Source organism: Lipophrys pholis (assembly GCF_963383615.2).
Source record: "Lipophrys pholis genome assembly, chromosome: 17".
Classification (NCBI taxonomy): Eukaryota; Metazoa; Chordata; class Actinopteri; order Blenniiformes; family Blenniidae; genus Lipophrys; species Lipophrys pholis.
Window position 1 is genome coordinate 3929368 of NC_137643.1, and position 27756 is coordinate 3957123.

The following is a 27756-nucleotide window of genomic DNA, read 5'->3' on the forward strand; positions in this document are numbered from 1 at the left end:
CCATTCAGACACAAAGAAATTAAGGAAATACATTAAAGCGAGGCAATTCAGAGTCTTAATCTTAAACGTTTGGGATTATGCAAAACATCAAAACATATGGATTAGAAACAGCATTAAAGGAGAATAAAGTAAAAAAAATACCTTAAAATAAAGGTAACAAAAAAAGTGAAATCTATTGTTCAAATGGAAAACCTGAGCAAAGAATAATGTTTTAAGCCCTGATTTAAAAGATTGACGTGTGTCAGCAGTTCTTGGGTGTTCAGGAAGTTTGTTCCACAGGTGAGGAGAAAAAAAACTGCTTCACCTTGTTTCTTCTGACTCTGGGAACTCTTGGCAAACCTCTTCCTGAGGACCTCAAGGGTTTGGATGTTTCATATTCTCCAACTAAATCTGTGAGGTATTTAGGCCCGATATCATTTATAGCTATTGAGACAAGAAGTCAGATCTGAAGTGTTTCCTTTGACATAAAGGCATCCAGTGCAGAAAGTGAAGTTCAGGTGTGATGTGCTCCACAGGCTATGTGTTGGTGAGGACTCTGGCTGCAGTGTTCTCAATAAGCTGCAAATGTTGACATAATCATAAAAATTGAATAACAGACTATGAAACTATTCTATACTTGTATTATTTAACCATTGTAATATTTGAATCTTACAGGTAGCTCACTTTAAATGCAATGTTTCTACACTGTGCTTCTCATAGTCTTTGTTTGAGGGGGAAAAAAACATCACACTCAAATGTGGACTGTTGAGAGGGCAATGGACTTATTTGGGATTTGGATGTGGGCAGGCAGCCATTGGCTCCAGCTGTTTCTCACAGTGTATGTTTATTGTACAAGAAGCTCTTTGACCAGGTCTCCTTACCTTAACCCACCTCCTCACCCAATATGACCTGAATCTGAAAGGCTGCTCTAATCCAATAAGCACTCTTAACACTGATATGCTCTATAAAGACCGCAGCAGGAGTACACACTGTACGTTCCAGGGATTGTAGAGACTCACCTGATGGGTCAAGGTGACCAAATTTTTTCAAGAATGACTTTGCATGTAGCTTTTCTCTCTCGGTTTCTCTCATTTGTGGACAGTGCAATGAGATGAGAGCAGCCAAACATTCATAAAGGTATTCTTAGATCTGTGAAATACAAATCCAAAGACATGAGACACACTTTGTGTTAGATCTTTAATATTTTCAATATTTAGTTTTTTTGTTGTTTAGAAATATTGCACATGGTCAACATGCCTGCTTATGAGATAACACTCACTTAGCTCATCCTAAAATTCCTTCTCCAAAGTAAGGACAGTTTATTTTGAAGCACAATCATACAGTGTACACGCATACATGTGTGTATGCACATTTGTCTGAGTGGGTGTGAGCACGCGTGCATGTGATTGCACATGCATGCAGGCAGACATTTTACAGCCCTAGCCCCAAAGTGATGTGAACTGATAGTCTTCTATTACCTGTGTGGTTACATATATATATAGATAACTACATCTATATCTATATATATTTCTATATGCTGTATATCCTGAATATATATTTTATATATATCCTGAATCAATTGGGTTCAATAACAGTCAAGATGGCGGACACAATAGTCATGATGACTATAAAAATACTGTCTCTAGCGTAGAATATAGAATGTAGATTACAATGAAAAATATACTATTGATAATGTTGCTGTGTGGTGAAAGAACAAGAGGTTGTCATGTTAACTCGCTACCTGCATGTGCCAAAACATACACACACACCCAAGCACAGACCTAAATGCACATATATGGAAATACCAGTATATATTTTTTCACACATCCAACTGTATACAGAGAAATAAAAGAGATACCCATAATATCAACTACCCCCACTCTTCACCAAAGAAGCAAAGAGCCAAAAAAGTGCTATTCAAAAATTGTCTTTGACTTTTAGTAAGTTATACTCTCTATCTCTTCAACAAGAACAATAATTGTGTGATTCTTTTTTGTTTTGTTTTATACCATAGTTAAAGATAGTATCACAACAGCTCATTCCTCTCACTGACTGACTGCACTGGATTTAATATCTATGGCACAGAGCCTTGACCCGAAAGAATAAAAACAAAGAAAAACAACCCCCCCCCCCCCCCCCCCCCCCAAAAAAAAAAAAAAAAAAAAAGTCCTATTGCACCATTTGATGGGAAAGGATAAAGTGTCGAGAAGAGAGGGAAGAGGGGAGGGCTCCAGAGACTGCCCTCCAGGGCTGGTCTAGGATCTGCTTTCCCTGAACTAACCCTAACCAGAACCATCCTGAGCTACATAGCGCTTGACCCGGGACCAGTGCTTAAGGGCACTTTCTAACAACACTTGTGGGGTGGAGGAGGGAGGGAGGGAGGGAGGGGGGGGGGGGGCCGAGGAGAAGTGCATTCGAAGGAGGGGTGGAGGGGGAAAGAAGGAGGGGTGGGTGGGGGTGGGGTGGGTGTTGATGACACGGAACAAGGTTATTATTTTTAAAACTAAAACAATCCCTAAAAACAATACTTTCCTGATTGAACTTGTGGCGGCCCCAGACAAGTAGGGCCGCACAAATTGTGCAAACACCTGATTTCAACGTTTTACAAAACAAGAAACGCCTCTGCTCCCCCAGTTCTTCTGTGTCTGGTGAGGAATCGTCGGGGAGGGGAGTGCGGCACAACTGCCCCCGGGTACAATTTAAAGTGAAGGTGGGGCCGCAGATTGATTTTGTCCTCTTCTTTGTCCAGAGATTGTTTGTTTTTTGTTTTTTAAAACATTTTTTGTTGAGATTTATTTTTTTTTTCTTCTGTATACTGGAGGAGAAACACAATAGAGCCACGAGAGAGAAAAACAGGCCACGGTCAAACTGGGATACGGCAACAATAACGAGAGAAAGCAACATCATATCCACGGGGAGATTAAGAGAAGTTTGATTCAAATTCTACTTTTCCTCTCAGTTGTCGGGTGGTAATTGTCCTTATACACGACATTTAACTCTTCCTATTATTGGAGTACGAATCTTGCATCCAATGACCATCGTCCAGTTTCCTCTTCTTGCCTTTTCTCCTCTGTGCTCTGTCTGGAGCCGCTGGGATTTTAACGTTGATTCTTCAAAGCCTCACAATCAATAGTCTCTTTACATAATCTCTTACGGTGCCTGCTGACACAGGTTTTCAGGGGCCGGAGCCCCACAGACATACAGACATTTATCACCAGCCCCTGTCAGTGAGGACTCAGTCTTTCATAATGGCAATAACTGAAGGTGCAAATATTGGTCACACTACGTCCCGGCTCCCGCTTCTTTCTTTATGTTTGGCGGGAGCGGCTCGATTCTTCGCTTTCAGTGTCTCTTCTCACTACAATCACTAAAGATTGTGCAGGCCGATGGCTTGGTCTGACCGGGGTCGACTGTGTGTGTGTGTGTGTGTGTGTGTGTGTGTGTGTGTGTGTCTGTGTCTGTGTGTGTGTCTGTGTCTGTGTGTGTGTGTGTGTGCTGTCTGTCTTGCAGCATTGAGGGGCTGTGGAATATCAGTGGAGGTCGTTGGGGTTGCGGTTGTGTCCCGATCCACTGTGCTGAGGAGTGGAAGGGCGAAGAAAGGAGGTCAAGTCAATGGCATCTGAGGGCTGGCAACAGCAAACTGCATCTGCACGATAAGTGACAAAGTGCCTCTGTGTGTGTGGTGCTCCTTGGTTGCGGCTCCTGGGGACGACCAACCAAGAGTAACAGTCTGATTTGGTAGGGGTGTGTGTGTGTGTGTGTGTGTGTGTGTGTGTGTGTGTGTGTGTGTGTGTGTGTGTGTGTGTGTGTGTGTGTGTGTGTGTGTGTGTGTGTGTGTGTGTGTGTGTGTACCACAGAGTTTGTGTCGTGTCAAACTACAAACTACTGTACAAATGTGCTGAGAGCAGACCTGGGCAAAAGTGTTTGCTATAAAATATTGAGGAGATTGAAAATTAAAAGGGAAACAGTACTACGAAGAAGCACATGACTCATCATGACTCAGCATGTGTTTTCACCACATTTGAGGGTTCTTCTTTTTTTTTTTTTTCTGATTGTAGAAGATCCAGGCGCCTCTTGAGTAGTTTGAGTATTTGTAACTTCATTTCCATATTTCTGCCCAGGTCTGGTGGAGATTAGTGCCAGAACGACTGTTCCTCCCGGAGTTGTCCTTGGTACTGTTCACACACTACTCACTCTCTCTCTCCTCTCCTCGCTTGCTCTGCTGCGTCATCCTCTCCAGCTTACGATCCTTCGCTCTTCGGCTCCTCCGCGCTCCGGCCTTTGTCTCCCTGCTGCTCCGCCCCTCCGTCCTCCCGAGCTGATTGATTGAAAGAGGAGCTGTGGGAGGGGGCGGGGCTGATGTCGACCATCCCGCCGGACTCCAGAGTTCCAGGCGTGGCCGTTTGCATGATCTTCTGACGGACTTCACGGATCTTCAGCTGCAGGCACACCTTGGTGGGGAACGTGTCCGAGAAGCGAGCCTGGAAGGCCGCTGTGGCCTGAGCTGAAGGCGAGAGAAGGAAGAGAGAAATTTAATAGACGTTTCTTGCAAATATTCATCGAGTCATTTTTACATATTAAAAATGTTTTAGTTTCTGATTTGCATTTAATAATTCCTCTTGAGTTTATTATTCTTTTCTATTTTTTTGATTGGTATGTTTTATTACATTTAACCATGATGGTTTGTCTGTGTTACAGTTGACATCTACGCTATTTAAAACACTTTGAGCTTCTTATAAAGTTACTCATTTTGTTAGCTTCTCTGTCACATTTAAGTTTTGAAATTCTTTTGTGCCTTTATATGTTTATTACATGTTGAAACATGTCGTCATGTGTTATTTGCTGCTTGTTTACCAGAGGGAAAGAAGCCATGTTCCTGAAACAACTGCATGACCAGGGCCCGACGCTGATCCAGCGTTCTACGCAGAGACGAGTAGGGAACCCGGTCCAGTTCCCCCAGAGGAACGTCGGCTTCCGGACCTGCGAGAGCAAAACGCTTACTCAGAGCTCTGTCACTGCGTGTGCGGACGCCGGTATGTTCGAGGTTAAGAGTCGAGAGGAGTTTGCCTTCGAGCAAACGTTGCACAGACAGTCCAAAGACACAAGTGGAAATATATAAACAACAGGAAAAGTGTATGGAAATATACAGTTACAACAACAGACAGAAGCCATAAGATCAGAATAGGATCCGGTTGAGGAGGCAGTGGATGTGAAGTGTGCTCCTGGGTGTGGTGACCGTGTCTGTCGTACCGGCTCTGTCGAAGGTGAAGATTTCCCCCTCACACTTGGCGGCGCTCTTGGGCGTGTTGGGCTCCGAGCTGCAGCTGGACAGGCGGCGGGTCTTCCTCCTGGGGGAGCTGGGGTCTTCAGCGGGCTGTTCCAGCTCTGAGGGGGCCAGGGGATGAACGACAGTAAGACGACGGGAGCAGACGGAAGTAACGAGGAGAAGGACTTCAGGTTTGTGGCGTGTTTCCAACAGTTCTACAAACTCAACACATTTTAGGTCTGGTTGCAGTAAAACCACCGCAGAAAGATTAACAACAATAGAGATGAAGAAAGAGATAATATATAATCATGAAGATAGCGTTTTAATCTCAGATCTGCCTTTGTAGTTCAGCTTCCAAACAATTTCTTTCCTTCCACATTCTCTCCACCGACTCCTCAGGACAGGTGAGAATTAAAGCAATAAGCCTCTCTTACTAATAACTTTGATTATTCAGGTGCTATTTTATGATGTCATATTATTACAAATAAAAAATAAATAAATAAAAAAAGCCGTTCTTTGAACATCAGTTGTTGATTCATCGATTATGTCAAAATATAACTACTTTTTTTTTTTTTACATGTTTTTCATTTGATATTCGCTTGATTTCACACAGCCGGTGGAAGCTCCTCAATGTTTTCTTGGTGTTTCAGAAACATCGATGATCAGTTGAACTCAGTCTAATTCAATTCACTTGATGTTTCCGAGGTTTCGGGACTTGACTCTCTCCCGCCTCACCTGTGGAGTTGCGCCTCTTCTTGCGATAGCTTCCCAGGATGGCTCTCGGTGAAGTGGCCAGGCTCTGCAGAGTGGGCGAGGGAAGGACCTCCTCCGGGTTAAACTCTGGAAGCTCAGCAAAGCGCTCCTCGAAGTAGGTCTCCGATAAAACCCTGAGCACAGGAAACACAGCAGCCACGTCAGTCCTGCGCTAAAGAGGCGCGGATGTTTAAAAACAAAAAGGAGGGAAATGGCCTCTGAAAGCATTTTCCGTCTTTCATCTGCCAGGCTTTTCCTCCCTCTGTGGCTTCCCCACCACTCTCCTGCAGTGTGAATAAGGAATATCAAGGGTAAGCAACTCTGCCCACTCACATTCAGTAAACAAGAGTTTCCACCATCAGTTTGTGAAGTCGGAGGATTGGCTGAGAGCTAACAATGCAACAGGACGCCGCGAGGTTGGAAAATGAGTGTTTGTTCATAGAGGCAACAAACGGAGTCCTGTGTGGGGTGCTCGTCTTCAAGCTGCTTCCTGCCAGAATTACATAAGATGAGCTCCTGCTGTATGAGCTCGCTCAGCTTGAGAGTATGTAAACTGTTAAAATGAAGAGAGCATTGTTTCACCGGGAGCAGAAAGCCAGAAGGAGCTGGCAGACTGATTCTGTTCTGCTTTAATTTCATTAAAGACTTTTGTCCCAGTCGAAGATGTGGTAAGAACTATGTGATAACTCATGACCTGGCTTAGTTTCAAGTCGCACGCGGACATGCCAAGTTTTGAGGATGAAACTTCGGGATCATCAGTTGCGAGGCCTGAGGGGCTGAAGCCCCTGCAGCCGGGTGTGTGGGGGCCACTCAAAGCCCCCGAGGGCAACGAATCCAGACTCGAGATGAATTCTGAGCATTTTCGTGGGGGTTATTTGACATTATTGGTGGTAACTCATATGAGGTCAAATTTTAACTTTTTCACGACACTTCTGATGGTGTTTGAGAACTTTGCAATACTTAAACATAATTAGCAGAATTTATATGACGTAACAACGTGATTTGTAAAAAAAAAGAAAAAAAATGACTAATTGTCATTAAATATATTAACAATTTATATTTTTGTGCTTTGCACACTTTCCTGCAGTCGAGGTTTGATGAACATAGAATGACTAAAATGTCAGTTTTCGTCACAGAAAACAACATGCTGGTCTCAGTGCACGGCCATGCCAGTCCTGCATCTTAAACAACTGTGAAGACAGACAATGTTTCTCCAGTTGGAGATGGTTTGACCCATTTAGGTGTGAAATTCACAGGAATGAATGTCATTAGTTTCCTTTTCAGGCCTAAACGTTGTCGGTCGATGCACATATGCAGTGTTGTAATGTCTAAAAAAAAATTGTTGAAATGTTTTTCTAAGCATAAAGGTATTTGTATATTTACAATAAAACACAAGTCATTCATTTTTACAGTAAGTTCATAATGTTTCGTGTTGAAAGCTCAGGGACATATAGTCCACGGGAGTGGATGTTTCGTAACTTTGAGAAATCTTTGGGAAAAGAAATCTTGATCTTGGCTTTCATAATTCATGCAACAGAGGGTTACACTTAAAGAGGCTTTCCAAGAAAAAGTTAACAGTCGGGTGTGACAAACACTGTTGAGTCGACAACTTATGTTGTGACACAGTGAGTGACCTCAGGGAGCGCCCTCTATGGGTCATCCTGCAGAACTTTACATGCCACCTAGTGTTGAGGTTGATGGGTATATTCCTTCATTTCCAGCTCCCCTCTCTCGTCTCTTCTCCCATGTTTTGCTTATTTTGTTATTAATTTGTTTTGGCCCTGCACGTTGAGAAAGAACGAGACTGAGTGGACGAGGTGAATCCTGACACCGACTCTCCTGTCTCCTCGAATATACACAGCCTCGTCTTCCTCACACTCACTTGTCGTGAGAGTCGGGAGTCTTTTTCAGTGGCGGCGGTCGAAACTTGGTCTTCTTCGAGGATGTGGGGGGGTCCCTCTCCGCAGGGGGCGGGGGAGGGGGGGTCCAGGCCCGAGGCTGGCGGAGCCGGGGAGCGAGGTCTCGCCTGGAAAGAGAGTGTGAGCATTTTCTTTATGATCAAAGTTATAAGAGGCTGCAGCTGGAGTGTGAAGTCACTTCAGGACAGGCTTGTTTGTTTGTGAGGGGACGTGGAGCTGTTTTTAGCACCTCTCCTGTTGTGTGGCGATGGCAACGCTTCTGTGACCAGACCGCCTCATTTATGTACAATGACTGCTCTATAATCTGGAATCCTTCTGTTATATATATATTTTACTCTGGCTTCATTTTGCACTGCTAACAGACAGCAGCTTCTTGGCTTTATTCTATTCTATTCTATTCTATTCTATTCTATTCTATTCTATTCTATTCTATTCTATTCTATTCTATTCCATTCCATTCTATTCTATTCTGCCCTGTCCTGATCAAGCTGGTTTGATGTTAAATGAACGGAAAGTAAGAAGTATAGTTGTAAATATCACAGATTTTTCAATCTATCACTAAAGAAACTTAGACCTGAAAGTTCAAAACTAAAGCTTCACACAGAGTGTACAGCGATGAGGGAAACAGACAGTGAATGCCGCACATATCTTCACCTCTTTGCCGTGGTCCTCTCTCTCGCCTCTCTCGCCTCTTTTCTTTTCGCTGCTCTCCACCGCCTCTTTCTCTCTCTTCTTCTCCTCCTCGCCTCGATTCTCTTGTCCATGTCCGTCCCTCATATTCTCTTCTTTGATGTGCAGAATAACTTCTTCCTCTTGTTTCACTAAAAGAGACACAAATCAGTAATAAATGAAAAAGTGTTTTAATATTTGCCCAGAACAAAAACAGGATCACATTTTATTTGTGGAAACATTAACAGGAAACCAGAATGAACCTGAAACGTTTTGTTCTCATCACACGCCTCAGAACGGAGGAGAAAATTGCTGTTTTTATACTTTTGTAATTTTTTTAATGGTCAGAAGATCTAAAGCAAAGACTATTAATAGTTCGATTGATGCCTGACAATGATTGACAGTCTGGCTTCAGGGCATTTCTGTGTTGAGTTTACATGTTCTTCCTCTCTGTGGGTTTTCTCCAGCGGCTCTCGCTTCCTCCCACAATCCCAACAAGACACGATGGGATGTTTTCTGACTCTAAATCAGTCAGGGGCAACTGATGAACCAATTTCCAAATATAAATAAATCGTTAGTAATTTAAGTAATGGTTCATTGGTAGTCAAAAGCAAAAGTGTACCGGTTATCAATTGAATTTACTGTTTTATTTCAAGCTAAAATCTCCCACACATGGATGTTGTTAGTCTTTTTTATTTAATCAGCGACAATGCCAGGTCCTTTTCGTTGATGTATTTGGTCAGAATTTGGCCCTCGGGTGGTGAAGATGACATTTTTGTGGCCATAACAATGGTCGTAGTTGCCCATGTCTGACTTGTGAGGCAGAAATTCAGGAATGTGAATCATCAACTGAACCACTGAAGCGTTACCTTTAACAGCTCCGCCGCTGTTACAGGAAGCTGCCGAGGAGCTGAAACAGTTCGACGTCTCCTGAGCTCCGTCTTCAGTCTGAGCGTCCAGCGGGCTCTCACGTTTCACCTCCACCGCTCCACACACCGGAGGGGTCACCACCGCAGAGCCCTGCACCCCCAACGCCACGGGAGAGGAGGGGTTCGCCACATCTGGCGCTGGCGCTGCCACCGCCGGCGGTACGGACGTCACGGACACAACGCCGGTGGCCAGCGTGACGGTCGGTGCAGGATAGATGGCAGTTAGTACCTGCAGAAGAAGGAACAGCAAAACGTGCCATGAGAGAGCAGACAGTATTCTGTGAGAAACGTGGAAGTGGAATTGCAGATAAAACAGGTTTTTTTTCAAAGTGTACAGAGATTTGATCATTGCACAGAGCGCTGGTAGAATATTGAGATATTGTGAAATTAAGAAATCTGCAGTGTTTGTCTGAACTTTCTCGCTGCCTGTGTTTACCCCAAACTGCAAAAAAGACACACATTATTCAGCTGCTGCTCGGCTCTGCTGCAGTAACCTACTTTTCTTATTTGAAAAGGAAATTATTAATATGAAACAGGATGTCTGAAGGTTGGCTACTTATGTCAATTTAATTCAATCAGATAACCCCTTTTAACATCATTAACGTCATTCAGTTCCATAATTTCTTCGGTGACTTCAAACATCAGGCTTGGCATTGAGACTGCGCTCTGCTGTGGACCTGCTTTACCTGACGAGCCGGGGTCGCTGCAGTCTGGCCCGGCGGAGACTGCGACTGACTCGGGGGCGGAGCTGGAGCGAGCAGCGGTTGCTGACCTACGAGCGGCTGAACCAGGGCTTGGCCAGCAGGGGCGATGGCAGTGAAGCCCAGCGTAGCCAGGGATGACGGGAGATATGCAGGGCCGGGAGGCTGCGGCGATGCAGCGGTGACTCCTGGACCAGACTGAACGTAGGTGATCCTGAGGGACAAGTGACCTCGGTGAATACAGGTACATGGATTCTATGACACAATATGGCCAGACTTTGAAACACAGTAACACAGATTGTGAAATTGATTCGGTTTTATGCATTGAATGACTCAAATGCACGAGTCTGGAGCTGAGTCTAGCAATAGTCCTACAATGGGTGAAGTGAGAATATACCTTGGACATGTGACCAGTCACCACATGATTCACATTAAAAGATGGATCAATGAAAGACATGAAAAGCTGTTGCAGTGATTACATCTGTTGTTTAACATTGACACTTTGCTCGATATTGATGCTTTTCATCATCATTTCCTCTAAAAAAATTGTAAATAAACTGACTTTGTGCCAATTTTCGTCTTTGATCCCATTAACTGTGCAAATCATTGATTTCCTTCATCTTCATTTATTACACATTAATTGTCAAGGCATTGTGTTGTTTTGTATTCTGTCGTGTGTTTTCCCAGTGCGCTCCCCTTCTGGTTGATTCCCTCATGGTTGCTCCAGTTTAAGGTCTTGTCATGTTGTTGTTATTCATGTCTTTATGTTTCAGGTTGGGTCACCAGGGTTTTAACAGTTAAGGTTTCCCCTGACTGTGCGATGAGCCCTGTCCCTCTTTGACCTCAGCTGCACCCTCCATGTGTCTCACCTCGATTGCTCCTTCAGTGTTGTTAGTTTTGCCTCATTACCTCACCACTCTGTGTGTGTGACCTTATGTTGTTTTTGTCGATTGCATTTTGTTCATACATCTTCGTCTGCCTCTGCTTTCGGTTCCACTGCCCACGCATTCTCAGTAGCAACAGTAATACGTTGGCCTATGTACTACTTAAATGTGACGTCCTTTCTAAAGGACCTCTAGTATCTGCGAGGCCTCTCGACGATCCGACGCATCAGAACACACAGTTGTCGTTCAGGTGTCGGTGGCTGTGTGAGTAGTGACCTGGCAGGAGGGGAGGTCAGGAGAACGGTCTGCGGGGGCGCCGCTCCGGGAGCCATCACCGTTGCCACGGAAACTGGAAAGGGATTCCCAGGGTGCACCGCCGCCGCGCCGCCAGCATGTACGTTGGTCTGCACCACAGGCATGGGAGCAATCTGGATGATCTGTGTGGGCAGAAAAAAAACATAAACAAAATGAATGTCTCACCATCATCTGAAAACACCCCCAATTTTCCTCTGCACTGTGTTACGTATCCAGTGAGGTCAACTTAAAAATATCAAGTGTGGCTTTATGTTCTTTAGGATTTTGAAGAGTCGTCAAAAGAAAAGGTCAGCAGAGCAGTAGAGCTGTAAATACAACTCACTTACACTTGATTTACTTGATCAGTCTCATCAAATCAAAAGCTTGAACCAGCAGATTGTAGCAAATAAAATATCATTTTACTGGTTCGACAAACAGGAACAACGTGGTTCAGTTTTTCAAAGAAAAGTCACGTCACTGAACAATGTTTACATCAAACAGAATGTTCTGAAAAAGGCAAATAAAGGCCGAAACTTCCAGGTTTATGAGTCGGCCGCTTGACGGTCTGACTGAAATAATCTGCATTTAAGCTGGAGTGAATGTGTTTTTGAGTCAAGCCAGGCAAAGATACTTTACTTTCTGTACTCAAAGCCTGAGTCCCTCAGATCTTCTCCAAATCGTAGCAAGCCTGCAGCACCCACAACTAAAACATGGACTATTTCTTTCACTCCAGCGACCTCCTGTCATCTGATTTGTTCCCTCAGAAGAACAACAGTCGTCACAGTCTGGCTTTAATGCTGCTGCGGTGTTGTCTACCTACCACACCCGTCTGTCATTTAACAACGTGAACACGCACACGCACAGACACACACACACACACAGTATAGTTTGTATACATCTTTTTGCACTGACATCAGTAAACTGATCCTGTTGTTTGGATGTGCTGAAGTAAGTTCGACTCACCTTGTTTCCTGTTGCAGGGCCGTTTTGCACAGGAAGAGGCGGAGCCACGAGGGAGATGGAAGGATGAGGAGGAGTAGACCCTGTTCTCACTGTTGCCATGGGAACCAACATCTTGCTCTGCGAGACTGGTGACTGAGTTTGGACTAATGAGCGAGAGGGCGAGAGAGGGAGAGAGAGTCACATCAGTCAGTGTGAGGAACAGACGAATGGAGTCAAAGGAGGAGGTGAAGCCGGCAGAGGAGCGACGGTGGGTGGAGACACACTGAGAACATTTCAAAGACTGATTGGAGAGAAATTCCTCGCTGATAACAAGGTGGAACAGAGTCCTGTTGCTTCACATGCTTATGAAGAGAGAGCGATGGGTGGGCGGTGGGCTCTCATAACTCAAGTCAACAGCGTTTCTCTTGTCAATCATAAATCTTATGTAAGCCAATCAGATCTACTGAACTGAGAGAAGAAACTACAGCTCAAAGAAATGCCACATTTGTCACTGAGAAGAAACTAGCATTTTCCTCTCAGCCAATCGTTGCTCTCTGTCTCACCTCTGGTCCCGGGGCTGACTCTGGTTCCTGCCCCCGAGCGCACGCCATTGGCCAGAGCGGCATTGATGGGCGGGGAGAGGATTTGTTGGTGAGTGAGTTGGGGGGCTGGGGGGCCCTCGGCGGGCAGGACGTACTGGACCTGCGCTAGTGGCTTGGGGCAGACGGTGGGTGTGAGGGCAGAGGTGGCTGCAGATGGGTGGAGCTGAGGCTGGAGGACGGGGAGGGGAGTTTGTGGCTGTGGGGTGAGGAGCTGCACTGGCTGTGCAGCGGGGAAGGACCCTCCCAGAACTAGACTAGTGACCAGGCTGCTGCCTCCCACTGGGGTGACACTGACCGCACCGGGGGAGGAGGACGACAGGTACCCACCCCCTGCTGTGATTGGCAGCTGCTGAGCTCCGCCTCCTCCAATCAGGTGAGTGGCTTTCTTGTCCTGTGGCAGGGAGCTGAGGGTGATGGCGCCTTCCATGGGCTTGCTGGCGATGGGGATGGGCGTGCTGGCGATGGGACGAACCACATTGGTCACCATCGTGGAGGCCATGCGGACGCTGCCGATGACCTGGGTTAAACCCTGCTGAGTGACGGGAGTTTGGGTGGCGGACGCCGAGCCTGTGATGGACAGAGAGGAGACACCCGGCCCACCTTCTCCACCTCCATCTCCTCCATTTGTCACCGTTTCCTCTTTCTTCTGCCCTCCCTTACCGCCCTCTTCTCTTCCATCCAGTCCTCTCCTCCTTTTCTTCTCAGACCCGTCTTCAGCAGCAGCACCTCCTCCTCCTCCTCCCCCACCTCCTCCAGTCCCTTTAGAAGATGTGGAGTCGGACTGAGGAATAGAGGGAGAGGAGGAGAGAGAGGAGCGAGCCACTGGCTTGAAGCCATGCTGGAGGGGAGACAGAGGCACACAGATCAAAGAGGAGACGTTACAATGTGTAGTTCATCTTTTCTTTATGAAGAAACAGCTTCTGCAGGTTTTAAAACTTTAATATGAATGAAAACACCAGCAACACGATGCCTTATCTGTAAACTGTACAACACATCCCCAGTTTTTTTTAAATACAGCTTACTTAATAAATCCTAAGATCTTTACACACTGTGAGGGAGATGAATGAACAACACATCAAAAACATTCAACAAAAATATTTAGTCATAAATCTTTTACGATCAAATCTGCCAGAAATGTTGAATCGAGGTTTGAGGTCTGCACATGCTCAATGAATTCATCCATTACAACTACGATCTTGTTCTTCTCCTTCTCTCGAGTATAAGGCAGATTTTTCCCAAGGAGAATTAATTCATCAAAAATTCAGTTCTGCATCACAACAGCACCGAGGCCTTAGAACAGGGGTGTCAAACATAAGATCAGTGATCCCAAACCAGCTCCAATCCAGATAAATCACCAAGCAAATTGTCAAAATTGAAAATAAATATTTTTTCAAACATATTTCTTGGAAGTAGAGGTCACAGCACCACACTGAGACCTGAGCTGAGAGCAACTTAGTGATGGTACCGCTCAGAGCTCAGAAAACTTGCTTCGTATCATTTTTGCTTCGTGTAAAAGTTGTAAAGGTTTTTAGCCTCCAGTGTGTAAAGGACCTTCTACACAATAATGACAAAAACACGTTTGTGTCCAGTACATGGTTTGCCTCTTAAAATGAAGACCACTAAGGAAAGGTGATTTTTTTTAACTTCACCGACCTGTCCGTCCGGCTCGTCCTCATCGCTGTCCGTCACTCTCTCTTTACACTTGAGGTCGATGGAGCCTTCAGGGCAAGAATCCTCTGAAAAACCACAGGTGATTGTTTCAACGGCTTTTGACCATACGGGGTTAAACACGCAGCGTATTGTCAGTGATTTGTCAGTGATTGTATGTGAGTCCCAGCAGAGGAGGTTAAACACTGATGATGTGCGTCCACATTTATTTAGGAAAGGACCTCAAACTGCCAGAATCACCATGAAATTACAAATTATGTGAGACTGTCGTTGCTAAATATCAACACAGGCAGTTAACAGGTGCGGGCTGACGAGATGACGCTGCTTTAGTTTAGTTTTTTTTAGTATGAAGGTGTTTTTGCTGACACAACCAGTAAAAAGGTGGGAAGTGAAACTATCACTGTGGGCTGATGAGACAGTCGCTGTGACTGCTCTGCAGCGTCTCGAACTCACCCATGACATCGTCGTCACCTTCCTCCTCGCAGATGACCATGCGCTCCTCATCGCTGGTCACGTCCTCGCAGATTCCGCCCGGGTACAGCGACTGAGACGGTGGCTGGGAGCGAAACAAACCCGCCCCATCCTCCTGAAAACAAAAAAGACAAATGAGGTCAGCATGGATACAAGATAATCGAGTTTAAAAAGGAAAAAAAAAGAAAGGAAGAATTAGTTTTTACAGCCAAGAGTTTTTGTTTTTAATTAAAGCGAACTTGTAATAAGTTGCTAGTCCAAATCCCACCAGTACCCGACGGAGGCCTTTAACTCTCGAGTGCTCAGATTGTGTCAGGAAGGACGTCCAGCATCAAACTTTAAGCTTCAGTTCAAAATTCCTCGTCATGTTAAAAACCCCAGGTTCAGCAACATAAAACTTATACAGAACAGCAAGAAAGTAAAAACAACAACAACACAACAGTGGTGAGAGTTCTGTCATCGGTTCAAGTAATGGCTGGAGTCTTTCTGTGTGGAGTTTGCATGTTCTCTCCGTGTGTGCGTGGGTTTTCTTTTATCCTGCTCTTGGCCATAGTAAGCTGGGATTGGCTCCAGTGACCCTGAGCAGGATAAAGCGGTATAGAAGATGGATGGGTGGAAAATAACAACAATAATATACAGCTATTATCAAAGCATACATGCCTCAGAGAGCCCAGATGCTGTTTTACTCCTCTGTGATTTGTACTGAAAGAGTCTTGTACCTTCAAAGGAACCAAAGAAGTATAAAGTAAACGCTTTGAAGCTGAAGGCTGAGCTCCCCCAGAGTTTTCTCTTCTTTTTCTCATTTTTTTTTTTAGCAGAAACAATTCAAACCCTCACATAAAGAAGCAAGTGAGTCCATTTGAACTGTTTCTGAACTGTTTGCTTCCAGTGGTTGAGTTGAGGTGAAACTGTGTGGAAGACAGACGTCCTGAACACACACACACACACACACACACACACACACACACACACACACACACACACACACACACACACACACACACACACTCCGCTGCCTTTCCATGAGCAATCCCTGCAGTCTGCTACACTGTCACTGTTATATTGTCAATACTTTTGTTTCCCTCAGCTGTTCATTAACCTCTTTGAATGCATGTTTCAATAAATAAAGAAGAAAAGAAAACCTTCAAAGTGAACTTCAGCAGTAAAGTCAAACAGTAATATTAATGCACCAACAAAATGTAAAAGTTCTTCTCTTGAGAAGGTACATTGTTGGCTGAGTAACCACTTGGCGTGAGCTTGTGATGTGAAGCAGGTTTTTTTTTCCGACCATCTTTGAAAGTGTGTTTGCTGCCTTGCAGCTACGGATTAACGACCTCGTACCTTCTCCAGGTCTCTCTCCCGCTCCCTCTGCTCCAGGGTGTGCACGGCACTCTGGGAAAAGGCTCGGGGCCGGGGGTTCTGGCCCCCGAACAGCCCCCCTCGACGCTCCGATCCCCCCGGCCAGCCTGAGGCCCCGCCCCTTCCTTCCAGCACCTGGGACTCTGAATGAGCATCTGGTGAGACGCAGAGGAGAATAAATCAATGAAATAACACAGTTTGTATTGCTCACAGTCAAAGAATGTGATTGTTGGGAGCATCAAAACAAATTCTGATACGTGTAATTCAAACCTGTCAGAGATCAAATCAGCTTTGTATTGATATTTCAAGTATTGTGCATTTTAATGCTAGAATCATATATACTAGAATATATTGCAGTACGCTAAATGTATTATATGTCATTAAAGAACCTGCAATAGAAAAAGGAGTTGATAAATCATGAGACATTCACAGACCTGTGCTCTCTGACATGCTCCTCTCACGTGACTCCTTTGGGGTCCCGCGGCCCTCCGACAGAGACTTCCTCCTGTCCTTGTTGCACCACTTCCAGTCTGGATAAGCTCTGAAATGGGCCTCCTTCACCTGAAAAAGAGGAGGGGTGGGAGGGTGGGGTGGGGGGGCTTTCTAAGTTTCAGTTGATATTGTTGTTGCAGTAAGTGCTCCAATTCTCTGCTGGGCTGTGGACATTTGGAGTAAATACAAGTTTCCATTCATCCAGCCATCTGCTTTATACAACTTGGGGTCACGAGGAGCTGAAGCTGATTCCAGCTGACCGTGGGTGACTACACCACTTTATCACAGCGCAAACAGAGACGCAGATGATCACACACACTCACATTCACATCTATGATCAACACGGAGCAGTAGTCCTCAACTGGTCTGGCTTTAAGACCCGCCACCATCCCATAATAATAAATCATGACCCAAATCAAGACCAATATTCAGCAATATTACAGTACGCCAACAAACAAACAAACAAATAATAAGAGTTTGGGCCCCCATGTGATAAAATGGGTTTAAAAAAGCAAACGCAGCAAAATCTTGTTGTTTGGGGTAACTACCCGGGTAATTCCTCTTTTCAAAGCAGATGTGTGCCAATGAAAGAATTGTTGGCGTGATATTACCTGAAAGGCCAGGTCGTGGTACTGCTGCTTCTCATTGGGCCCCAGGGCGTACCACCACTCCCCGAGGATCTTGCTGACGGTCCGGTTGTCTTGGTTGGGGTGTCGCTGGTGCACCAGGGCCCGGTGGCGCTTACTGAAGATCATAAATGCGTTCATGGGACGACGAATGTGGTCCTTCTCCCTCTGGCGGGACAGAAGTATGAGACACAAAACTCTCTCCCGCTGTTCCTCCTGATTGAGCGTGTGTCTGCACTGTGCACTGACCTTCCTGTCTCCGTCCTTGGGCAAGGCGCTGAGGGACTGTGTGCGTCGCTTCATGGGTCCAGAGGAAGGCGTTGGGTCGTTGGCGACACTCGGGGAAAATCTGCATCAACACACAGAGGGAAATGAAAATGAAAGTCAAACTGAGATGGAAAATCAAGGGAGACACACTGAGGAAGCGAAAGGTTGTAAATGATTTAGAGGAACGTGAGACGGTCCATGTATGAACCGTCCTGTGCACAGCAAGGGCAAGTTTTCAACACATGCAAACACATTGTCCTATAATTAACAATACAAAATGGATTACTGTGTTCTGAAAGCTTTAGAGCTGCGTTTATGTATGAGAAACAAATCTCATTTTCAAATTCAGTATATAGTAGCCATATCATTGTGCACGAGTGCTTTCTGTTCCTCACTTTCTTACTGGACGTTGTTTATTTTATCTGTTCAGCCATCGGTACCTCCGTGCGTGATAAGCACACAGTATTTATTCAGTTAATTCCACGGAAACGGCTGGGTCTACGTCCACTAAATTGCATTCTTCCTGTGTGTCGCTGAACCGGGGTACCAAGACGTGTTTAGCTTCATGTGTAGAAGTTGTCAAACACACACGAACACGAGCAGACGCGTAAAGTAAAAACCAGGACATGGGGTGTAAACGCTGAGAGGTTGTGTGTTGGGAAACCAAGTCCAAACAGAAGTGCTCATTTCTTGATTAATGTTGCTGTAGATGTTCAGCCGTTATGGCAGACAAAAGAAGACGACGACAAAAAGGACCATTCAGAGTGGATGCAGAGAAGACAGTCCATGTGTCAGTAAGAAAAAAAAACGAAATATTGTGGTACAAATACAAACCACAGGTTGAGTGCAGTAATTAAGAAGTGTGTCCATCTATAAACCGGCTGATAGGGAGGAAAAAGCAGAAAACAGAGCCCACATCCCGCTAAAGGCATCTAATTTTATTTATCTCATTGGCATTAGATGCTGGCTGATAACCCGTGTAATCGCTGCAGCGTTGAGATACTGCTGATGCTTTTCTTTCGTTTGGCGACGGCGGCCTTTTGTGAGGCGAGTGACCCTGAAACATTCATAACCACACAAGCAGCCAGACAGCCGCGCAGCAGCCTGTCTGAGTCACTCTGAAAGAGCAATAACCCAGACCCAGACACACACACACACACACACACACACACACACACACACACACACACACAGAGTTGTGTGTTTCTTCTGGATTGTGCTTGCAGAGCTGGAATTCAGTGCACCTGTTTGGAGTGTGACATCCTTGAGAGTTTTTTTGTTTTTGTTTGTTTTTTAAGCAGCCAGTTTGAAACAGCATCTTCAAACTGCATTGTGACATGAACTACAGTTACTACCTGCTATCTAATGACTCATACCCAGAGTTGCACAGAGGAAGTCAACATAATGTAAGAAGTGTTTGCTCAAAATGAGTTGGCACCATTTGGAGTCCCTGTGTGTCTCTACTGAGGTGAAATTTTATATATATATATATATATATATATATGAATTTTACTTTTAGTAAATATAAAACATCCGGTAATTCTCAAGTAAACTTGAATCTTTACATCTGAGCAGACAAAACGGCTGAACAAACTAAAAGTGAGCACATAAGTTTACCAAAGTTTCACGTCAGTGGGTCCGTATGCGAACAGCAGGCGGCTATAAATTGCTCCACTGGCGTGTAAACAAGTGGTGAACTGGATCAACAGTTGTCTGGCTGCTGCCTGAGTCTCACTGAGGACTGGCCTCATTTCACCATGTGTTCAATGCAACCCAGAGCTACTCCTCACTGGGATTTAAATTCAATCTTTTCTTTCTAGTGTTTCTTCCACTTCTTCCTTTTTTTTTACATTTGTAGCCACTGGGTGGGTGGATGGATGGATGGATGGATGGATGGATGGATGGATGGATGGATGGATGGATGGATGGATGGATGGATGGATGGATGGATGGATGGATAGATGGACGGACGGACACTTTGTACTCACGGGTCGTCCGTATCACTCTCAGTCTCGCTGTCTGCCCCGCCCCTGTCCGCAGTAGGATTGTCGTTGGTCGGGGGAGGGCACGACGGCGAGCCCCTCTCCAGGTCTGGGGGCCCGGTGCGACCATCGCTCACCAGAGCCACGCCAAAGCGAGGCTCTGAAAAAAACAAAAAACAAACAAGAAGAAGTTTTTTGGTGGTGGTTAGTGAAACTCTTCATGGAAGTAAGTAACGACACCATATGTGTAAACACAGGGCGACTCGGCATGCAGCGTGGTGACGGTCTGCACTCCGGCCAACTCACTGTGGGAGGTGAGACAAGCTCTGAATACATTATACATGTTAGATTCTACTGCAGCAGCGAAAATAAAACTTCATATCAGCTGAGGACAAAGACGCTTAGAAAGGGAACGGTTTAGTGATTAAGTCTGTGCTTCATAGAAGCCTTTCATCCCTCAATCTTCATTATAAAGCTTGTGTGACAGTTTTTTTGTTGTGTTTATTTTGGTCACATAGCTCATTGTGGCATTGAGTCAAACTGGCTAAACAGAGATTCATTTTAATCCTTTCAGTAATACTGAGCAGCCATCTTTTTAAACCAGATGGAAAAATACCTAAAACTCAGTGTTTTATAAAAACATCTTCAGCAAATTACGTTTTGTCTTAGCCGACATGCTCATACATTATTAAATTGCCACCCAAGTCAAGTCAAGCATGCAGATCAGGATCTGCCGTGGCGACCACATGAGGGAGCAGCTGAAACACACTCTCATCCTTTAGACATTGAAAAGACCAAGATCTGTGTGGATGAGGGAAGGAAGGCCCTTTCCCAGCATGCTTTCTTCCTTGTAATTACTGTTTGTTTTTAAAAAAAAAAAAAAAGAATTATTACTAAAACATGAATAAACAGAGGATAAAAACTGTCAGACTTTCAGAAATGAATATAATGTAAATTGAATGAATGGAAAGAATAAATTGTGGGAAAATGTGAAGTGATGGTTGCAGGCTGTATATAAAGACCTGACACACCTCAATCCCAACAGGAAAAGAGTATAGAGGTTAATGTTCTTGCATCTCTTGAACAAGAAAGTCCCTGGTCTGAGTTTGGGTTGGGATTGAGTGTAGGTAAACGATGGATATTAGAAAGTCCGGCATTCAACCAAAAGTGTGTTGATTGGATGAATTTCAGTTGAGATGACGTTTCCTGAGGAAGTAGCTCGAATGATTGTGGTTTTAGCGAAAGCAATCAGTATAGAAAAAGAATGAGAATGGTTTTTTTTTCACTGCTGCAGCAGCCCCCCAAGGTCCCTTATAATGTTATTCACATTCACCCATTCACACAAGACAAACACTGTGTCTTTTAATTTGCTTTTAGATTACTCACTGGCCTAACCAGCCAGACTCGGTGGATGAATACACTTTACCACCATGTCAGTGGTGGTGTTATCAACAATGCTGCTGGAATTAAATTTGTGTGAACACCAACTGTTGTGATTTGCAATTCTGTTGCAACAGTTTTGGGAAACACTGACTTGGCTGCTGGTTTGTTCTTGAGTATTTTGGCAGCCGTCGTTTGTGAACCTAGAAACCGTTTCCTCTCACACTTGTTATATTGTTTAAAATGCTGTTACAGACATTGGGGCAGAAACCAAAGTGTCGTGCGATCCCAGAAACTCATGATGTCATGTCAGGAGAATGGAGGAAAGGGCTCATTTTTACCTTTACTCTGATTGACAAGCTGCTGGCCGTCGGCAGGCTGGGCGGCTGCTCCTGATTGGCTGGGCTCCAGGAAAGGGACGAGCGAATGCCAAGGAAACACTGGCACGGAGCGAGGTTCCACGTTGGTCCAAACTGTGGGAAGGAAAGAGAAAGGGAGAGTAAAAAAAAAAAAAAAGAAGAAGAAAAAAAGTGAAATGTCATCATGTTTATCTCTCTCGGTATCGCGAACTGCAGACAGAAGGCAGCGTTCTGCCCTCTGGCAGCATGTGAAGGCCTGTGTGACTGTCAGCCAGCGATGAGCTCAAGCACTACTAAAAACTACTCTTCCACAGAAACCACCTCGGCATGAACACCATGAATGGAGGTGTGTATTCGGTCCCCTTGTCTCCTGCCTCTTGGAAAACACATCCACGTACATACAGTATGAGGAGTGACCCTCGGGACGCTGGGAGTTGAAGGGTCATGTGGTGCGATGAGGGGACTTGTTATTTAATCCACAGAAGCTCCAGAATACTCAGCGTCGAGACTGCTGCCACACGAGTGTCACACCACCGCCGGGCCGCTCAGTCAAGACAGCACAGAGTTTACCACAGTACAAAGAAACTCTGTGTGGCTACAACAACCTCTGTCAGCACACACACACACACACACACACACACACACACACACACACACACACACACACACACACACACACACACACACACACACACACACACACACACACACACACACACACACACACACACACACACACACACACACACACACACAATTTTGTTTGTCCTCCGTGTGCAACAGTGCATTCACGAGTAACTGCGAAGTGGTAAAGTTCCCATTTCCAGGAAGCAAGAGTAGCACAGCTGGTGGCTGTGGTAATGGGAACTTACCAGTGTGAGAGAGAGAGAGAGAGAGAGAGAGAGAGAGAGAGCGAGAGAGAGAGAGAGAGAGCGATCCAAAAAACTAAATTGAGCTCACTCAATGCAATATATTTTTTTTAGTGCAATTTAAGAATGCTCCCATCTCAGAAGTGGGAATTTCACATAAAGAAAAGGCAGGAACAATAATAAAATAAAATATATATATATATATATATATATCAACTTTGAAAGATCCCAGCTCATTGAACTCGCCATAACTTTACTTGTCCACTTTTAGAATGTCAGTCTTTCAGAATTGACCATGTTAAGCTTCAACGTGTAGGAGGAAACTGGAAAAGACACACTGAACTAACAATATGTTATAATTATACCAAATGCTGCACAATGTTGCCTGAAGTCTCCACTACGTCTGCAAAAGCAGAAACACAGCCTGGCAAAACACCAGGAAATGATATCGGTTAGTAATGTTGCAGCTCATGAAGCTTAACTTGTAACTAGTCATGAAGGAAACTGGAAAAGTCTTTGTAATTTTGAGAAAAATAAATGTATCAAGGAGCAAACTGATGAGAGCATACGCTCATGATAAGAACACCAGAAGTCCCAGATGGTTCCTTGTTTGTCTCAGTGTTAATAAAAGCATGTGTACTCATGGTTAACCAGCAGAAACCGGTTCAACATGACAGAGAAAACCACAAATACAACCGTTTGTCTCCGCGTAGTAGTATTTCATGTCTCATGCAGTAGGTAGTTCATTCTGTATGGAACAGGACACCAAAGACAACGTATTCATCAAATAATATATGAAAGGATGCTTGAATAATCCACACAATAACAGTTAAAACACTATGTTTGTATTGTCACAATTCATGTACAAAAAAAAACAACCTTCCCAGTTATTCGTACCCAATGAAAGGGTTAAATATTTCTTTCTGTTTCTGAGTCGTCTGCCTGATTCTGTGATAAAGATTTCAGCCTCATTAGGCCGAGTTATAAACATTTTGAGCACCGGATCCTCCCGACTGGGGTCCAGCCTGCCCGTGAACTCAACCCCAATGCTGCAGCACTGAAGTGACCAGTTTCCGTTGCCATTAATAATCTTATAATAAAGTATTAAAACGGTCTATATATAGTGAAGCCTCTGCAAGCCGTGGCTCCTCTGGAGAGGAGATTGAGATCCTGCTGAGCGGGACAGGCTGGAGAACGTCCTGAACGTGTCGTAGCTGTTCATGGACTCTCTGGAACGCTGATTCTCGTGTCACATGGACGTTATCGCTGCACCGGGACCTTTGCACTGCTAACAGTTCGTACTGATGTTTGCATGAGGAACTCCAGTTGAGGAGCTTATTCAAATGTTGCACACACCAGAAGGTGATGTGTTCAGGAAATGCCAAGGATAGAAGTTCTGGCCTGTTTCACGGTACAAATATACGTTTCTTTATTTAGCTACACTACAGCATCTCTTAAAAAAGAATTGTTAGTGGCGCAGTCATGGACACATCAGCCGAGTGGGTAAAATACCAACACACCAACAGAGACACTACTACTCTATATAATAACCAACAGGAAGGTACTTGAGAAAAACTCACAGGAAGAACATGCAAACCACGACTGCTGCTCCTCTAATGAGTCATAAAAATTACCCAAAACACTGAATTTTGAATATTTTTTAAAGACGACACAAGACATCGTCCGGTTCAAACTAATTTGATCATTTTCAAGACATTTTCAGTTGAGAACTGAACATTTTCTCTTCAAATTTATAATAAAAATATTGAATTCAACGAACTGACTGCTAAAGGATTGTGTGTGTGTGTGTGAGTGTGTGGGGGGGAGGGGCTAAATAATGTGTAATAGAGCGTAAGCCGTTACTCGAAGGCTTTCAAATGCATTAAAGTGCCACATTTTTGAGAGAGATGACTTGTAGGTTGATTACAGTAAAACAGAATAGTTTGTATTTGAGTCACACCACCAGGCGGCCAAAATACTCATCGAAGCTTCAAAACCTTTAGATTTCACTGTACATCGTCCTTTTATCGAAAACTCGCTGCACTTTCTAAGAATATAAATCAGGATGGGCCGACCGAAGACAGTGCTGAATATTCCACAAGGTATATTTCCAATTCAGTTAAATACAATATTAGTTGTGTAGCACAAGAAATACCAGTCATCTCCAAACTGCTTTACAGAGAAAAAAAACTAATATTGCACTTGAGCTACAATAGAAGACGGTGGAATAAAAAAAATTCCCTTTTAAGCAGGAATGAACGGAGAACTAGACTCAGACATTAATATATTTCCAGTAAAAAATCTGATGTTTTTTTCAGTAAATATAGCTTGTGCAGTGTCCTTGGAAAACACTTGTCAGTTCTAATTTCTTTGTATAAGAACACACTGTGGCAGTGGAGCATCAAACGTCACGATCTACACTCACACAGATCTACAATTACACATTGGTCTGAATACAAGAGGTTAGAAAAAGCATTTTTTAATTAATAAAATCTGATAATAATAATCCATACAACTAAGCAGCTGTTAAATACCAGGAACAGGAGATGAATTAGCCAACCAGATTGTTTTTTTTTTATTTTATCTCTCTTGATGCTGCCGCCTCCTGAAATGATCTTATGCCCCCCAGGTGAGGTGGAAAATCACTGTTCATGAAAGAAGAGCTGACCTAGACTGGCCAACATTTAGCTCTCCAAATAAACAGAGGTGAGAGACTTTGAAGTTTTGAAGGAGCTGCTGACAACCTGAAGAAGCGAGGAGTTTCTACTGGAGAGCAGTGAGAAATGTCAGAGGCAGGGGAAGCTGCTGGGACATCATCCATCTCCATTGGTTCACTTGGAGTGCAGACAGTGACGGTGAGCGAGAGGCGGCGCAGATAAAGAAATGCACCTTGGCAGGCTGTCTTCATCCTTTAAGCAGGAAAAATGACATAACTGCAGACATCGGCACCCTACAGAGTTCTCTAATAGTCCCTCCTGCGACCTGAGCTTCGGCTGGGCTCAGATTCCTTCTTCTTCACCCCTGAAGGTTTCAGATGTACTCAAAGAGTGCGGTAATGAAACTTGTGATGTTAATGCAGCGGCACTGGAGCTGGGCTATATTTAGGAGCGAACTCAGCCGTGGGGCGCGCGCTGCCTTCTGCCTGCGTGTTTGTTTCTGGGCCCGCTGTGACTCGAGGTGTTTTTAAAAATGTATGGCGAGAGGGAAACGCCACGCTACAGAGGCAGGTGGCTGTGAGCGGTGCTGCTGGAGGGACGGGAGAGGCTGACAGGGAAAGAAAGGCGAGCGCCGGTAATCAGCTCAGGCCTGAACGCTTTACTGCACTAATTCTACCGGTGGAAGCGGCGTATCCATGACAACATGCCAGCAATACGATTACTCCTCTTTCTGCTGAGAGCAATGAAACACATTCACATAACGCTGGACTTGCCCTTAACGCCCCGTCTGAGGTTGTTGATTGTCTGGAACACCAATGTGAGTGTGTGTGTGTGTGTGTGTGTGTGTGTGGTTTTCTCTTTCTGTATATTGGTGGAGATATCAACTTGATGTTGCACACTGACCAATGAAAACAGATGCCACTGTGGGAACAATTTGGAAGTTCCCAAGAATGAATGTTAAAAAAAAATAAAAAAATAAAAAAATAAAAAACATTGGATGAAGACAAAGACAAATAAAGTGAGACTTGACTTTGATGAAATAAAGTTAATTGACAAGCAGTTATACTGAAGGATTCTGTACAAAATAAATCAATGTCATGTTCCTTTAGGGTATGGGAAAATAAGTGTGTGTGTGTGTGTGTGTGTGTGTGTGTGTGTGTGTGTGTGTGTGTGTGTGTGTGTGTGTGTGTGTGTGTGTGTGTGTGTGTGTGTGTGTGTGTGTGTGTGTGTGTGTGTGTGTGTGACAGCAAAGCCATGAATGTCCTTGTTGCACTCTGCACACTTGTTCTCAGATTCATCTTACATGTCTAGACATGTCAATATTCTCGCCCTTTTAGTTTAGTGAAACTCTCTCTCTCTCTCCCTCTCCCTCTCCCTCTCCCTCTCCCTCTCCCTCTCCCTCTCCCTCTCCTACACACACGAAGGGTGACACCCCCCCTGAACACTCACACACAAGCACTCTCGATAGCTCTGACACTACACACACTGAGTCACAGATTACACACAGCGAGCAGTATGTCTGGGTGGTTGCCTGAGCGACTGATATATCCAAGCGTTTGCTATTCACACCTCAGAAATAATGTTTCACATTAAAGTCATATTTATCTCCCCGTCTCAGTCAAATCATTACATGTGAAATATTCAAATCAGGAATTCAAAGGTGAGTCTGCTAATTTCACCACTTGTGCTCTGACTTCAAACCAAATTATTGTACAGCATATTTGCTCCCCGTACACACATACAAGCCCCCAAAATGTCAGGATATTCATCATCTACGTGAGCTGGATGCACAACGCTGTTTCCTCACATGTCTGTATCAACCATGAAAGCAAAATCCCTCTGCAGTCTGACCTGTAACACTTACAAGCTTCATATTTAGACGTTTGCGCTTTCAAACAGCACAACAGGTGGAATCATGCGTTGAGACTGAAAGCCGTCTTTTCGAGTCCCGAGTTTGCTCAGAGCGTAATAACAAGAAGTTGGCATGGAAACAAGCGCGCGGTATATGATAAACCTGAACGCCTCTACTTCTCACTGTCCAATTTTCTTCCATCCCACCAGCTGTTGGATTCTCGCTTCTGATAAAGAGGGTTTGTGTTAGGTTCACTGTCAAATTGAATAACCTGCAAAGTACTCAGAATTTTCTAACTTGAAATCTTTTCAGTTGTTTCCACCCTTGTCGGTGGGAGCAGGGTTAGTGTGAGTGTGTTTAAGCAGTATGGCGAGCAGGGTCAAACCACTATATCTCCAATGGTCGGTATTGGTTCAGACTCTGATCAGCAGCTCAAAGATTAGTGAGCAAGGTGAATTTTAAATGTCCAACCTTTGAAATCCTATTGGATTCTGAGCTTCCATCTGAATCCATGTAAGGCAACAAGTTTCTAATCAAAACTCTTTTCTTATTGAATTTACAAAGTCCGTTTCAAGTTATATACACTAAACTAGCCACACGTTATTAATCCCCTTGGGGAAACTCCTTTTTTCCGCATGAACCCATTCTATTTCTACGTCCCTAATCCGCTTCTCTAACCTCTAGGCCACCACTGCCACTAGTCTCTCAGTCTTACTTCAAATGTTGATTTATTTCTGAATGTGACTGTATGTGCCGTCTTCTGCCTGCTGAGAGGAAAGTGATAAACTGTGTTTCCCAAAAACAAAGCAAAATATGTGGGGCCTGAGATGGGTCTG

General features: G+C 44.4%; 1 protein-coding gene across 1 annotated transcript in view; it reads right to left on the reverse strand.

The window, feature by feature from the left end:
* Positions 1 to 4027: 4027 nt before the first annotated feature.
* The window catches only part of cica (capicua transcriptional repressor a), a 33336-nt gene continuing 9607 nt past the window's right edge, over positions 4028 to 27756 (reverse strand). The window contains 20 exon segments of the mRNA XM_080485109.1: positions 4028 to 4483; positions 4834 to 4959; positions 5230 to 5364; positions 5981 to 6132; positions 7881 to 7981; positions 7983 to 8024; positions 8572 to 8738; positions 9456 to 9744; positions 10202 to 10430; positions 11377 to 11537; positions 12358 to 12500; positions 12900 to 13776; positions 14592 to 14674; positions 15060 to 15192; positions 16419 to 16591; positions 16871 to 16997; positions 17540 to 17722; positions 17804 to 17903; positions 19810 to 19963; positions 21525 to 21656. Coding sequence (XP_080341235.1) covers positions 4221 to 4483; positions 4834 to 4959; positions 5230 to 5364; positions 5981 to 6132; positions 7881 to 7981; positions 7983 to 8024; positions 8572 to 8738; positions 9456 to 9744; positions 10202 to 10430; positions 11377 to 11537; positions 12358 to 12500; positions 12900 to 13776; positions 14592 to 14674; positions 15060 to 15192; positions 16419 to 16591; positions 16871 to 16997; positions 17540 to 17722; positions 17804 to 17903; positions 19810 to 19963; positions 21525 to 21656 — 3770 coding nt within the window. The 3' untranslated portion in view covers positions 4028 to 4220.